The sequence below is a fragment of the Hippopotamus amphibius genome, chromosome 11 (assembly GCF_030028045.1).
Source record: "Hippopotamus amphibius kiboko isolate mHipAmp2 chromosome 11, mHipAmp2.hap2, whole genome shotgun sequence".
Classification (NCBI taxonomy): Eukaryota; Metazoa; Chordata; class Mammalia; order Artiodactyla; family Hippopotamidae; genus Hippopotamus; species Hippopotamus amphibius.
This window is the reverse complement of record NC_080196.1, coordinates 101,800,575-101,816,949: the sequence shown is the minus strand read 5'-3', so window position 1 is coordinate 101,816,949 and position 16,375 is coordinate 101,800,575. Positions and strand designations below refer to the sequence as shown.

Below are 16,375 nucleotides of genomic sequence, written 5' to 3'. Positions count from 1 at the left end.
TTTTCAGAACTCTGGAAATCAATTAAAGGCTTGCAGCTATATGAAGGGTGTTTATTAAAGAAACACAGCTGAATATTTTAAGAATAGCAACCGCTGTGGTATTTCACCTTGCCCTAGTTCTTGCTCGCATTCTCTAGCTCTGAAGTAGCCTTGTAAACTAACAGTCGTGCAGCCAGAGTAGCTATGAAAACCAGCAGGCAAGCAGCTACTCTAAGAAACATGGGCTTGGAGCTCTATAAAAGCCCCTTTCCAAAGAACTGTTACTATTTGACTGTGTGGCAGCTTGAGTTCACTCTGTTTTAACAGGTGCTTACCTGCAGGGCACTTGTCGTGATCAACCTGTGGCAACTGTTTAACAATTTGGCTGCCTGAGGTAGCATTACCAGTTGAGGCTAACAAGAGTCTGACCAAAAAACTCAGAAGGAATCACTGAAGAATGAGATGTCCCCAGGGAGCTCTGAAAAGCTTTGATACAGTCCTGGGAATCTAAAAGGCCATGCTCTTCTCTACGGTTGTATGCAAGCCCAGGAAAGACCTAAGAAGGCTCTAAACTCTTACTTCTGGCTCTAAGCCTCCATTTGAGGAGGAACTGAAGACACAGTACATACAGAAAACAAAACGCAAAATGGCAGACATAAATCCTACTTTATCAATAATTACAGTAAATTTAAATAAACACTCCAGTCAAATGGCAGAGATGGGCAGAATGGCTAAAAAACCATAATCCAACTATAAGGTGTCTTTAAGAGACACACTTTAGGGTCAAAGACACAAATAGGCTTAACGTAAAAGGATGGAAAAAGAGGTACCCTGCAAATACCCAAAAGAGAGCTAAAGTGGCTAGATTACTATCAGATAAAATAGACTTTAAGACAAATATTGTCATTAGAGACAAAGAAGGATATTTATAATGATAAAAAGGGTCAATCCATCAGGAAGATATAAAAATTATTAACATATGTACATCTAACAATACGCAAATTTTCAATCTTTCTACACTAACTATATTTTGTTATGACTGTCTTCTCTAATTTCATATGCAGTAAAATAGGTTTAAAAAAATCAACATTACTACAAACTGCTAATAGTCTACAAGATGCCCTTTATATCAATTAACTTTAAAGTCAATAACGACATTTACAGTACCACAAAAACACTTATGTTTGACTGACTGTGAGAGCACACATTTCCTCTGCCACCCCCACACCCCCCACCAAGAGCAAACCTCTGTCTTTTTCTTCTTCACTTTCAAAACTTTCTCTTCCATCATGTCGTGGGCTTGACGGAGAACTGTAACTCTCTGAAGATGTTTCTCCACATGTGTCATGTCCAGATCCAATGTCCAAATTCACATCTAAAAATAACATGATTTTTAAAGAACAGAATTGTTTAAATAAATTTTTGAATTGAACCATTAGAAATTAGTAACAGCTGTAAATTTTTTTTTCAGTTTTTCTATAATTGCCTAAAAAGCTGGCCCTTGACCTATGTAAAAATTCATTTCAGAAGCACAATTTTAACTGAAAATAATTGACAAATACATTCTTAAAACAAAAGCAGAGGAAAAAGTCAATCTTACCAACTTCAAAAAATCATAATTAAGGTTCTTTGCAGGGTCCGTCCAATATTAGCACATTGAGCCATTTCTTAGGTCTATATACTTTCCCTCCTCAGAACATGTTGTAAAATTATTTCTTTAAAAGAACTCAAGAATAGAACGGACTGCCAAAAATGCCTATTTAGTTAAAATTTCCTATGCCTGGGTATTTAAAAAGAGTAAATTGCTTCCCATCAGATAGACTGAGTGGCCCTTTGAGTTCTAACCAGAAATGATGGACTAAAAAAAAAAAACAACCCACTGGGGTAGAGTGAGTCTAGATCTGTTCACTAAAACACAGTGAAGCGTTTGAAACTTCCAGGAGTAAGCTTCTGAATGTTAAAAAAAAAAAAAAAGGCAGCTATTTCTCAAGATGAAATAATTTGTTAAATGACTTTCTTTAGATTATATAGCTAGTAAATACTCTAATCACCAAATTGTCATATATTAATTTGCAACTTTCAAAGAACTAAATACACAAACCTAAATCTATACTGAACATAATTTTCTCTTTTTGTCAATCCAGGTGCTTCAGATTGGGTAGAGTCTTTGGAATTTTTATAATAAAAAAAATGTGTGATCCTCTGGAGTCAGAAGGTGTGAATGGAAAGTGAGGATGAAACAACTATGCCAAAGGTTATTCTCTAATTGCCCTTGTAAATGCAAGTATAAACTTTTTTATTTATCATGTCTCAAAGGATAAGAGGTCATGCATGTTATTAAGATGACAAAGAACAAAAAACTTGCATTAGCCATTATTCTAACAATAAAAATCTGGTTATTAGTATTTATGAACAAACAGAAGTCAGAGAGACTTAACCATTTAGATTCATCAGATGACAGAATCACAATGGGTTATTAAAGGAGATGAAGACCTTTAAATCATTGTACTCTTTCCAAAGAAATTGAGAGGTCAACCCCAAACTTTTTGGTGCCACGATCAGTAACAGAAGAGTGGGGTGGAAGAAACGTGGGTGATGCACTGGGAAAGAGTTAATACTGTAAGTGACATTAATACATGCATCTCTTTAGTAGAACAATTTAAAGCTTGAGATTTTAAAAGCAAATACACTGCAAAAATATAGGTCATGAACTGCACTGACTGCTTTGGGGAAAAGACAACACAGAGGGGAGGGAGGCAGTGAGGGATTTATTCTGTTCCCTTTTGCACCTTCAGAATTTTGAATTACATAAATGTATTTCACTCAAAATAGAAGTTAAATTTTAAATTAAAAAGAAGTAACTTATCTTAAACTGAGTTACTTAGAAATCTGGAGAATCCATGGATCAGAAGGACCCAATATTTTCCGCTTCAATACAGTACCTACATTTACAATATGCATGATTGTTCTATTAAAAAATCTCAACTGTATCTCAAGTTTACTGAATGCTTAAAGGTAACTACCTTCTTAAAGGTAATTCCTCAGTATTTGAAAGGGAAATTAAAAAACAGGGGGTATTCCCTTTAAGCTGGAGTCGGCACACACGGGGGCTACCCTTGACAATAAGTTGTACATTTTATACTTGCACTCTATAAATGTAAATATATATGAATCAGTGACACCTACAAAGAACACAATAGATAGAATAAGGGTAATCTTGAATCAAAAATCCTGAGGTTGTTTTCACAAAGCAATAACTTTGCCTCATTCTTGTCGGGCTGACCCTGAAGATGAGTGTGAGGTACAGTGTGTGTGGGTGAAAATGGGAGTTTTAGCATCGAACTCCTTGCCTGTAAATGTTCCCTAAATAATTGTTGGGTATATGAAACCTGTATAATAAAAAGTATTCTCGATAAAAAAAAAAAAAAATCCTGAGGTTGTACTTTCATAATATTTGAAAATAAATAAAGGAATTAGAGCCTGAGATGTTACTGAAAGTTCTTAATAACCTATACACTGTATGTTTTCTTCTAACTTATAGAAAAAGGAAAAGGAACTAAATTATTGAACACCTCTGTGCTTGATACTAGCTAAATGTGGTAACATATGAAAAGCCTTACAATCTGGTGAGGAAGGTATTACCCTTCTTTTACAAATTTAAGAAACTGGTGGAGTAAAGATTCAAGCCCACATCTGTCTGAGATCAAAGTCCATACACTTCTCTGAAAATATGAAGCTAAAAGGGAAAGAACTGTTACAAACTTTTCTGGTGTAGTTCCCAAATCATGTGAGAGACCAGAGTGATGTTATGAGGATGGTATATTTGACGAGAATTTCAACTAGAGAATGACCCGATTTAGTGTGTGCTTTAGAAGACAGTGCAGAAAATGAACCAGAAGGAGGAAACAGACAGGCAGGCCCAGCAGAAGCTATTTCCAATCATCCACTGACAGAGAATTCATGTCCTCCTTATTTTAGCTTCTCCCCCTCCTTTTAGCTGCCATCACCAAAGGAAACCTCAAAGATACCGAAGTGTTACTCATACACGTGGTTTTTTTCCCCATGTCATTTCCTTTTCCAAAGACAGCTCAGTTAATTAATTCAATGAGTTGGCCAGATCATTTTAGAGTCAAAATGTAACTATATTTCCTTATCAATATTAAATCTCTCTAAACAAATATCTAGCTTAAAAATATACTCCATTAATGAAACTGAGTTATTTCTAGTGAGATGGATGGACCTAGAGTCTGTCATACAGAGTGAAATAAGCCAGAAAGAGAAAAACAAATATTGTATGCTAAATCACATATACAGAGTCTAAAAAAATGGTACTGATGAACCTAGTGGCAGGGCAAAAATAGAGATGCAGATGTAGAGAATGGACTTGACACAGGGTGGGGGGCGAAGGGGAAGCTGGGATGAAGTGAGAGAGTGGCATTGACATATATACACTACCAAATGTAAAACAGCTAGTGGGAAGCTGCTGCGTAACACAGGGAGATCAACTCGATGACTGGTGATGACTTAGAGGGGTGGGATAAGGAGGGTGGGAAGGAGTCGTGGGAGGGAGGGGATATGGGGGTATATGTATAAATACAGCTGATTCACTCTGTTGTACAGCAGAAACTGGCATAACAGTGTAAAGTAATTATACGCCAATAAAGAGCTTAAAAAATATATATATATACTGCATTTAAAAATGGCTATTTTCTGGTTATTTATGTTGCATCACAACTGAATATACTAATATTTGAATAAAATTTAAATTAAAAAAATCTTAACTGTAGAGGCAGTTATCAATATATGTGTTAGGTACACATATGGACAAAACACTCTCCTAGAGGTCTGTGGGTTTTATTCTTTTTTTTTTTTTAAAGTACTGAAGGTATATGTAACACAGAAAAGTTATCAATGAACTGGCACAAGGGATATATCTCAGTCAAATGAACATAACATCTTTCACCTAAAAATAAAGGGACCTTCAAATAATGGTGGGTAAATGGAAACCACACAAATCTAGTACAACAAAAATCTGAGGGTCTGAATTTCCCTAAAGTCCCATAAAACTCCATAAAGGACAGTCATTAAAACATGAAAAAGTCAACAAGATTTTTAAGTGACTTTACACAAGAATGAGTACAGGCTTCCAGGAGGGTAGGAAGACCCCCCCAGGTCCTGTGGCCTCTGCTCTGGAGTAGGGATTGGCTGGGAAGGAAACAAGTGAGGAGACCGCTGCTACCAGGGGAAGGAAAAGGGGCCAGAGTGTAACTGTGGCAAAGAAGATGTTTACCTCTGTGGCTGAATCACACTTCCTGCATTAAACAATTCTGGAGTATTAATGGAGTTAATTCAGCAATCACTATTTGCATCAATGCAGGAAAAAAGTATATTAGCCTTGGACACAACAGCCCAATATCTACTCTAATGGATATCCTGCTAAATACATGTAGGTGACACATATGTGAAAGAAAAACGTCCTTACGTTTCACAGAACCACTGTGGGCGTGCTGAGGAGCGGAGATTCGAATGCCATTTATTCTACTATGCAATCTGTTTTCAGTTTTCTTCATTTTCTCCCTAAGTCAAAAGTATACAGGTTACCAACATTTTTTATAAGAGTCCCTAGAGAACATATTAAGTATAGTATTAATACAATTCCCTTCAAAATTTTCTTATAATTAAAAATGTTTAGTAAGGTACAATGTAACTGCAAGATTCACCCTTTAGTGTACAGGGCTGAGAATTCTGGCCCCTCAACTGAATATAATATTTGACAATAGCTTTATTTTTATAACCTGCATGTGTTGATTATTTAGAGCTAAAAAAATAAAGTCCAGAGTAAAAATATAAAGAAAACTAATGGAAAAGTACTATTTATACTACATAAATTAAACATGCCCGTTACCAAATGTTGTCTTTTCTTACCAATTTCTATTACTGGAAACATTAAATTGAACCTACTTTTCTATTTGTGGCTTTCCTTTCTTCTTATTTATTGAAGATAAACTTCGTTTTTCAGTTGATTGCTAGCGAAAAGAAAAAAATCAGACAAGCAAGACCACACTCATGTAGGTATCCTCTTATTCTGATGCAACACATTAAAATGATGCAGTCTCAGCTGTATACTCTAACACACTTTTATTTCCAACCTCTTTTTTGAAGTTACCTATTTGATCCACTAAAATTTGCACATTTTCTGACAAATACTTAATGGTAATCATGAGAAAAGTAGCTATTTTGTGTTTTGCTTTTAATATGGATATGTATTTTTTTCTTAACACAAAACAATCAAGTAACTGGTATTTGCTACAGGTTTACTAGTATTCTTGTAAAGTTCAGGTTGGTAAAACTGCAACACATAATTGTGTCAACTCTTAAGAAAAGGTGCAGGCACTGAAATCGAGGAAGAAAAAGGATAATCAAATGGACCTGAAAATTGGCCGTTAAGTATGACTATGATGACACACAATTTCTCAAAGTATATTTTAATGTTTTAGTTCGTAAAAACACATTCCAGTAAAGGTTAACATTTGGATCTGAGTGGTTGGCCAATAATGAAAATCTATTTTCTAGAGAGAAGGTGGTTCGCTCCATGGCTGGACCAGTAAGCACCTTCCCCGTATCTGTGGTGCCACGTTACCTAAACACACTTGGAGAGCATTCTGCTCTCTGATTACACCAGCTCCTAAAAATCAAATATTTCCTAATTACAATCAGGAGTGCTGGTAAACTGGCCCAACAACTCATGAGGGAAGGTTTGTTTCAAAATTCACATCACCAATAGCAAGACAGTGATTGAAGTGTGGATAATTCTGTCAAAAGCAAAAAGCTTGGCCCAACAATGTATCCCTAAGGAAACATTTTAGGCATCACAATAAAATGTACTAATATTTTTGAGCAGTAAAAGTAATATAAATACACTTCTTCAGGTCTCAGAAGAGCGTAGATCATGTATACCAATTAACTTTAATGTCTTACATTCAAACATGCCTTCATTTCTTACCAGATAAACTATCTGACCTTATAATGCTTACAGAACTCGACTTTCATGCAGTAACAATGCTTGCACAGTACGGCACAAAGACAAAACAGAGCCCTGGTACCTGGTCAGCTAAGGCCGCACAGTGCTCCGGGTGCTGAACAGTGGTACAGGTTTGCTTCCTCCAATCCACAATTCCATTCTGTTCAGAATACTGCATGGTGAGCCCATCCAATGGAGAACAACTTGTACCAAGAGCGCTATCAAAAGAAGAGTTCACCCAAGTATGAAACTGTCTTCAATAATCTAACCTACAAATCACATCTTGAAGAAGCTATAGCAACCCCTTCTTCAGTAGATTAGTTTTTTATAGAATGCCTAGCAATAGCTATAAGAAAAAAAAAGTACAATGATAATAAACCAGTACATAGCTCTCTTTACCATTTAATAATTAGTACCTGTCTCTGAGGAGGTTGATAACAAAGGTATAGGCTGTCTTTAGACTCATCCTGCACCGCTCATAGCTGGGGTATTCAGCCCAATGGTGAGAGAATCACTATGTACTGTGTGTGTCTAAGGTAAGTGAAGGGACAGGATAATGTGCCTGAAAACCAAGAGAAACAGACAACAGAGAACTCAAAAGAGAACTCAGAGAATCAAGTTATGGACACGGACTCTGAATTAACAGTGCTCCACACTGGCAAAGGACAAGACGACAGGGAATTCGTCTGTATATATAAAAAAGAACCAAATTAAATTCTAGAACTGTAAAATAAATTGAAATTAAGAACTCAATGGATGGAAACGTGAAAAAAAATCAGTGAAGAGGAAATTTTGTCATGAGAAAATAGATCAGAGCACTGAGAGGAAAAAAATGTGGCAAACAAAAAAAGTTTGAGAGAACACGTGGGACACAGTGAGAAGTCTAACCTGTAAGCACCCTGAGCCTCAGAAGAGGGAACAAGAGAAGAGGTGGAAGCAAGATGTGAAGAGAGAATGGCTTAGGCTTCTCTAAAACAAAATTATATCAAGCTTCAGACTCAAGAAACAGAGCTCACTCAAAGAAAGCTACAAACATACTACAGGAAACTGCTGAAAACCAGTCAATGGAAAAATCCAGAAACACAATCAGAGTCTGGAAAAGCAAACTGACTTTCAAAGAGCAACAATAAAATTGAGACAATGGATACCTGCTGTTGTGAGTTCTCCCTAAAAGCAGAATCCGGGATGACACAGTCTATTGGGGAGGTGATCCAGGAAGCAGGAGCAAGGAATGGGGAGGTCATGAAATAGGAAAGGAGAAGAAAACAGCGTGCAGGTTCATTACTGAGGCTGCTGCTGTGAGCAATGCACCTCAAACTGGCTGGGACCTCCCAGAACTGTTGCCCCAAAGGGCAGAAAGCAGGAGCTCCCCACCAGTTGAGGGTTGACCCCTGGAGCAAAGTAACCATGCAGCTCTGAACCGTGCTGGTTCCAGGGCTAAGCAGGCCCAGAGAATCAGTGCAGGCCCTGAGGCAGGAGACGGACAGCCAGGGGCCTGTGGAGTAGCAGTGTGAGGGGAGTCAGAAGTCACAGAAATGATTTCATGTGCTTTGCAGCAGAAACCAAGATGGGCTGAGAAGATATGAATTGAGTCAGACGTTCCAGACTCTGGAGGCTCTGAGCACCAACAGAAAGTAACTGCTAGCCTGGAGTCCTAGGTCCTATCAGCAAAAATGAAGGCAAAATAACACTTTTTCCAGATAAAAACGAAGCGAATTCATTACTAGCAGATATGATGACAGGAAATTCTCAAGTGTTCTTCAGTTAGAAGGATGTTCAGACACACTGGAAGGAATGAAGAACAATGGGATGGCAAAATCTAAATGATTAATAAAAAAAAAGTTTCATGAGGTTTAAAACAGAATTAAGATACATGACAACTACAGTGTATAAGTCACAGTGAACCAAGATCCTCACGTGGTAAGTGGTACAAGCACAATTAATATCAAACCTTCACACGTCAAAGGTGCAGGATAAAACCTCCAGGTGACCACTAGAAGAATCAAAAAACAATGTACATAAACTATCAAGGCTAACAGAAGAGAAAAACTGAATTAGAAAACCACCCAAAAGCAAGAAAGGAGAGAAAGGGAACACAGAAAAGGTGAGACAAGTAGTAAGCAAATAGCAAAACGGCAGAATTATAGCCAAATGCATCAATAAGGAAATGCGATGCTGATCTGTTTTAGGAACGAGGTACCTACTTCACAAGGGGACTCTTCCCGGCATGCTTCTTGTGGATTATGGTGTGCTGTAACACATCTAGAGTGGAGGGAAAACAACCTGTTACACCAAGTGCTTCTGCAAAATCCAACAAGAAGATGCAACTAATATATGTGACTGTAAGTGCTGGCAGACCACGTAGAGCACTTCCAAGTATTTTTCACAGAAAATTCCTTAAAAAATTTTTTTCAAAGACACAATAAGTGATTGAATTTCCTTAAATATCCTCTCAAATATGTTCCACCTAATACAAAATTGATTTTGCCCAAAACTATGCAAGCTGACTATGAGCACTAAACTGCAAAACCACAACATTCAATTTCAGGCTCTTTTTTTAACCATTAAAAAAATGAAGTGTCTCAAATACCAAAAAAACACATATTAATAAAACCAACACCCACGTACCTACCTCCCAGATATCTCTATATTTGCCTCTTTTTATTAAGAAAGGAAATATCCCAGAAACAACCAAAAGCCTCCCTCCATTCCATGCAGCTCCCTTTCCTCTGCGGAGGTCAACTAGTTGAAATAACCTAATGCATGTTTTTTATTGTATCTACTCATGTGTGTATTCACCACACACAGAGGTACATGTTTGAATATACTGTAAATATCCTTTATTTCAACTGCCACCTAGCATGAATGTGCCACAATCTATTCACAACTTTATTAACATTTGAAACATGCGGGTAACATCCACACACTTGCTGTTACCCATAAGCTGCTGGGAGAGCCTGAGTTCCTGTCCCCTGAGCACATAATTTTCATAGAAACAGAACTGCTGGGTAGCAGCATTAATCACCTCCAACTTCACGACAGTGTCAAATTTCTGCCCAAAATTTTGTACCAATTTAAATTCCCATCGACAGTGGATGAGAATTCCCATTACGTCATATTCTTGATAATGTAAAACTTGAAAATGTTTTGCCAATCTGATGAGTGTGAAATAATCTCTCATTACTTTCAATCTGCATTTTCTGGACTACTGGTGAGGCTGAACCATTCAAGGTTCTTCTATGAATCGCCTGTCTTTCTCTGTCCCCATATTGTTGACCAGACCGATTTTCTCATGATTTTTAGAAGAATCTATAGTCTGGATGTTGTCTTTACCTGTAAATATCCTGCAAATGCCTTCTGTATGGTTTCTTGTCGCATGTTAAGCTTTAATTTAGATTAGAAAGAGCTCTACTATGGTCATGCTGTCTTGTCAAGAAAGCCTTCTCATCCCAGATTATTAACATTTAAAAACTTAAGTTTTACATTTTACATATTACATTACGTTTATACATGTTACATATAATTTTTCTGTGCACGATAGAAGTAGGGATCTAATTATATAATATTTTTTTAACTGGAAAGCCAGCCAATATCATTTATTGCATATTCTTTCCCCACTTTTCTGTAATGCCACCTGTCACATTGCAAGTTCCCATATGTCTGTTTCTCGGTTCCTTAATCTGTTCTAATGGTCTGTTTACCTATCCTTGTGACAATATCAGGCAGGATGACTTATGCCAGTGAATCAACATTTACCTTCTTCTTGACTTGAAGCTTCTGAGCTGTCTTCTTTTAAGTGTTCTAATACCTTAGAAGTCTTCAGAGAGGACTGTAAGTTATCTGTGGGAAGTATTAAATACCATTAACTTTTAGGGAAAATTATAATAGATAAACAAATACAATGATTACTTTTCTCCCACGGAGGATGAGAGTGGAGAGTTAACGGTAGAGAGAACATTTCTAGCAGTTAGGACTCTGAAGAAAAGCAAGAGGACATAGCGCAAAATCCTGGACTGGGAGTAGGGACCCCGCACCATGCAGCCAGCTCTCCCCATAAAAGCCACAGGCCTGGAGAAAGCTGCTTCCCATCTGCCTGGCCCGTGTGCTCCTGTGCAAAATGAGATGGACTAGATTGGTGCTTCTCAACCACCTGTGCTGTGTGAGGCTTTTAGAATTTCTACTTGGTGTGGACCACTCCTTTTACGAAAGACAGTATAATACGGCGAAGTCCAACTGCTACTGACTCCCAGCATCCCCTCTCTGTCCCTGTTCTACTACAGACCAGTGATTAGCAAGCATGGACCAGCACTGGCCCACGGAGCCCACTTTTATGCACTGGATACATCTCCATCAAAATATAGACCTCCAGGCTTCTGGAGGTCAACATTTTAAGTCATTCAGAAGTTTAACATTTGTTTTCTCCGATGTCAGGATACAGAATATTGCTCTATTGTGGGGGTGGGGGGGAGGGGTAGAGCTGCCATTTCTTAAAAGAGTTAAGTGCAAATGAATTTTGCCAACGACGTGGTCTTTGGTGAAATAACTTAAACATCCTGACCAGATTTTCCGGTCTCAAAACATGTCCCTTAATACTCGGGTCTCCGACCCCCAGGCCGCAGACTGGTATCAGTCCACGGCCTGTTAGGAACCGGGCCACAGAGCAAGAGGGGCGCAGCAGGCAGCAAGTGAAGCTGCACCCGCCACTCCCCATCGCGCACGCTACTGTCCAACCAGGCCCTCCAACTGCCAGATTTACCACCTGAACCATCCCCCCGCCATCTGTGGAAAAACTGTCTTCCATGAAACCAGTCCTCAGTGCCAAAAAGGTTAGGGACTGCTGCTTTAATACACTATTTTGAGTTCACAACAATTTGATATCTTAAAATCTACCAGCCTCTCTAGCTTTGCTCATGTAATTTAGATACTGCCAAACTCTCCAGACAAGTTTTCTGTTATTTATATGCGTACTACTCACTTGGGCACATTTTCCTAGGCAGCATGCTAAAATCTGAATTAAAGGTTTACTTTGTGCTTCAATGCTTTTTTAGAATCAAACAGATGCTATTTATAGATATTCATTAAAAATCACACTTGGTTCAAGCAGAAAGCACTAATTGTTTCTACGTTACTGGCAAAATATTTGTTAAAAAAGGCAGCTGAGATAGATGTGTATAAAACTAAACACAAGGGGGGGGAGTCAAGGAAGGGAGGGAATACGGGGATATGTGTATAAAAACAGATGATTGAACCTGGTGTACCCCCCAAAAAAAAAATAAATAAATAATAAAAAAAAAAAAAAAAAAAAAAAAAACTAAACACAAGGCAGACTGTGATGAACACTGAAACATGAGGGCAAAACCAAACCACAGCAATGTAACAGAAAGCCAGGAAAGCCTTGGGAGGATGATCCTAAAACAGGTGTGATTTTAACAGACTGTGACAAAAGAAAGGGTGCAGAACAAGCCAAGACCATGGGACACGAAACAGCAGGGTGTCCCGAGTGGCGGCTGAGCCTGCGAGCAAGGAGGCTCAAGGAGCTCGTGGCAGGGCTTGAATTTCACAGCAGACGTTTAAAGTTCTGAATAGAGGATTAACAAACTGATCCCCAAGAGAATCCCAGGACAGGTTATAGTACAATGAGAAACCAGAATCGAGAGAAGCAAGGCTTTTCACAGTCTATGCATGAAAAAAAAAAGGCCTAACAATGGGATTGGTGAGGAGGGATAAAAAGGAAGATGTCCTTTGTCTGGCATGGCTTGACCTTTAAGTGACTGAATGCGGAGAGGAAAAGTGAAAAGAATAAGGCTGAGTTTCCAGCCTGGGAGGCAGAGGAGGTCATTATGGGAACAGGAGCAGATAGTAAGAGGTTATTCATCACGCAAGCAGCACTGACGCATCTCTGCAACCTGGAAGCCAGGTCTATCATGGAACTTGAGGATCCAGAATGCTCACGAGTTTGAGATACTTGGCCCTTGCCTTGGAAAGTCTGCTTTGTGACAGTAGCTTTTTTTTTTTTTTTTTAATTTTTTAATATAGTTGATTTACAATGTTGTTAGTTTCTGCTGTATAGCAAAGTGAATCAGTTCTACATATATCCACTCTTTTTTAGATTCTTTTCCCATACAGGTCATTACTGTTTCGTGATATGAGCTTTTATAAGCTATTTCCTTTAAAACTGCAATGTAAAATTCACTAAAAACTACAAATGTTCCTAATTTGTACACTACTATTCCTTGACCTTAACTAAAATGACAATCCCATACAAGATGGTATGGTAAAGCAAGAGATCCAAGCAAGAAAAATGCCAGATTTCTACAGAGGAGCAGAGAGACACTTACTGAGGCTGTGTAGAGGGTCTGATGATATGGACTGAAAAAAGCTGTGTACTTTCTGACTCTGTAGAAAAGCTTGTGATGAAGTTGAAAATAGCTGCCTGCATATAAAAAGAAAATAGATTTGTTAATTTCATGTAATAAATCCACAAGATAGTTTAGATTGTAAACAAACCAAGTGGCAGTTTAATTCAGGTATAAAAAACTGTTTCCCTAAGGAAAAGAATATTATTTTCTAATGTATTTCCTATAGGAGGAAGTGAATAAAAGTTGACACTTATTTACAAGAATCTAATAAACAGGCTTATTTTTAATTTTATATACTCTAGTGGTAAAGTTTCAATTCTGACCAAATATGTATTATTTCAGCCTTTTACCCAAGTGGTCCAATTAGCCTTTCTGTTCGGAGAAATAACTGCCGTTTCTTTGCCCTCCTCCATAGATACTACTTTTCATCATTTGGCTGCATCGTGAAGGAACCTTCCCATACTCTGAGAATAAGAGGTTGGGAAATTCAGGATGCAGGAGTTCTGGAAACTACGAACACAGCAGCCAGGTTAGCCACAGGTATTACTACAGACTAAGGCATGACTAACTCATGATTTACCTCAGTATGTCTCATACCACGATTCTACGCTGTTATCTTTAAAAAATAGCTTTCCTCATGTTTTATTAATATCATTAAAAGATTCCAACTGGAGGTCTTCGCTACAAAAGGGACTCTGCAAAAAGGAGCACAGTTACAGCACAGTCTAATGGAAAGTTCACTTGGGACCTGAATACCAGCTCAATCACTTAAAAGCTGAACCACCCTAAACAAGTTACCTGGCCTTTCAGCTCCAATTTCTTCTTAGAGAATACTAACATTCTTCAAGGTTACGACACTCAAAGAGTATACACATACTAAACTGTCACCCTGCTCAACATACAAATCCCCTTCCATTACTTTTGAACACTTTAAATGCTCATTTAAAAATTTAATTCTTAATGTCTCTCTGAGGTTTTGGACCTATCATGCAGATTACTTATAAAATCATCAAATACTATACTGAGAGATGACCCTTATGGACCAAAGTTGCTTCTTGGTACTTAAACATGGAGGTAAGTATTCAACAGGAAGACAAACGGAGGAAATGAAGAGATGGAAGGAAAACTGAGACACAAAGTAGGGAGGTAATCTAAATTTCCAGGTCTGAACACATTACCTAAGACTGGGGATTAAAATCCAAAGGCATCTATTACCCAATTACGTTAACAAACCAATTAACTGGTCAAAAGCACAGGCATATCTAGTATAGGAAAATCACACTGGAGATAAAGGCAGGGGCTTGGCTGGAATCAGCACACAGACTCAACTCAGGGTTCACTGCTGCATAACCACGAGATGGCAATTATACCCAATGAGAACACAAAGTGGCCATAAACTACTCAAGCAACCAAACAAGAGAAACAGGATTACATTTTGACATAAGTCATTCAAATCCAAATGTACATCTCAGTGCCATATCTGCATTTTCCTAATTTACTGTGTACTTGGAAATAAATGCAGTAAGTATGTCCTGTGTACCAACCCAATCTAGACTACACTTATAAACTCATTTCCTCTCACTTTCATTTCTCCCCCTCCTTTATAATTGCTACATTTCTTAAATGACATGAATGACAGTGACACTAATCTAAAATTCACAAACTGAGAGTAAGTGTCCCAAAATCCTATTTATAGTCTTGAGACCACGGGCTAGCCACAATAAAAGAATCAAAGATACTTTTAAAGGGAAGTATTAGGAAAACACATTTTAAAAATACAATTTTTGAAGAGAAAAAGTCTTTTCAAGCTGGACACAAAACCCTGAACCCGTAAGAGAAAAGATTGATAAAACTAACTACATAAAAATTTAAACCTTCTGCGTGGTCAATAAATAATGACAAACAGAGCTCCTTTCTTTTATGTAACAACTCATAAATCAGTAAGACCAATAAAACGTGAATAGGACTGGAAAATTCATTCACAGAGAAGTACAAATGGCCACTCAAATACAGATTAAAGTGAGATACAGTCTTCCTTTCTGAGATCGGCAAAGATGAGAAACTGAAAGTATTTATGTCTGCTGAGGTGTGGAGGAGATACAAAAACAAGGCTTCTGAGGGTATAAAGTGCTATTACCTCCTGAGGAGTAATTTGCAAGTACTGAATATTAAAAAATGCATACTGCTGTACTTCTGACCAAAAATTTCAACTCCAGACATTTTCTCTTACAGATAAATGTGTTAAGAAACATATATGTGAACACTCACTGTAATATTGTTGTAGCTTTAAAATATTTAGGAAGAAACAAAATGGCCATAAAATACACTGGTTAATTTAATTATGGTACAACTAAAAATGGAACGGTATGTAGCAAAAAACGAAGCAGCAATCTTTTCATATGTGCTGATGTGCTACCACGTCCAACACATTTAATGAAAAGACTAAATGGCAAAGAAGTGTGCACAGGAGAATTCATTTGTGCAAAGGAAATATATACAAATACACAAATTCAAGGCTGTGTACATGCACAGAATTTCTGGAAAGGCATGTAAGTTTTTAATGAAGGCTACCCCTATGACTAGATGTGAAGAAAGGGAAATTAGGGACTTTTCACAGTACACCTTCCTTTGCATTCTCCACAAATAGCTTGAATAAAGAGCCTATCCTAACACCACACACACACACACACACACACACACAATCATCACTGAAGAGCTGAGGAGAATCCTAAGAGCTATAACAAGGAGTCAGACACACACTTCTTAACTGTGGTGTTGGCCAAGAGCCAAATTTCTGGAAGTGGCTCCTTGTGGAAATATTTTCCTCCCCTGAAAACCTCGAACTTATTAGAAAAGTTGCAAATGAAGAGAATTTTCCTTCTAAACCATAAACACCTGATCTCTGATGCCCCTACACTGGGTGAGACACGAGTTTCCCTACAAAGACATTCCCCTACAATCAAAATCAGGATGTTAACACTGATATCAATTGATCCCAAAATGTCCCTTTGTATCA

At 37.8% G+C, this 16,375-nt stretch overlaps 1 protein-coding gene across 1 annotated transcript in view; it reads right to left on the bottom strand.

Moving 5' to 3' along the window:
• The window catches only part of ZCCHC2 (zinc finger CCHC-type containing 2), a 51,537-nt gene that overhangs the window by 8,958 nt on the left and 26,204 nt on the right, over positions 1-16,375 (bottom strand). The window contains exons 6-12 of the mRNA XM_057699557.1: positions 13,339-13,433; positions 10,757-10,840; positions 9,205-9,262; positions 7,083-7,218; positions 5,941-6,005; positions 5,462-5,556; positions 1,226-1,354 (exon numbers count right to left, since the gene is read on the bottom strand). Coding sequence (XP_057555540.1) covers positions 1,226-1,354; positions 5,462-5,556; positions 5,941-6,005; positions 7,083-7,218; positions 9,205-9,262; positions 10,757-10,840; positions 13,339-13,433 — 662 coding nt within the window. The remainder of the gene's footprint in view (positions 1-1,225; positions 1,355-5,461; positions 5,557-5,940; positions 6,006-7,082; positions 7,219-9,204; positions 9,263-10,756; positions 10,841-13,338; positions 13,434-16,375) is intronic.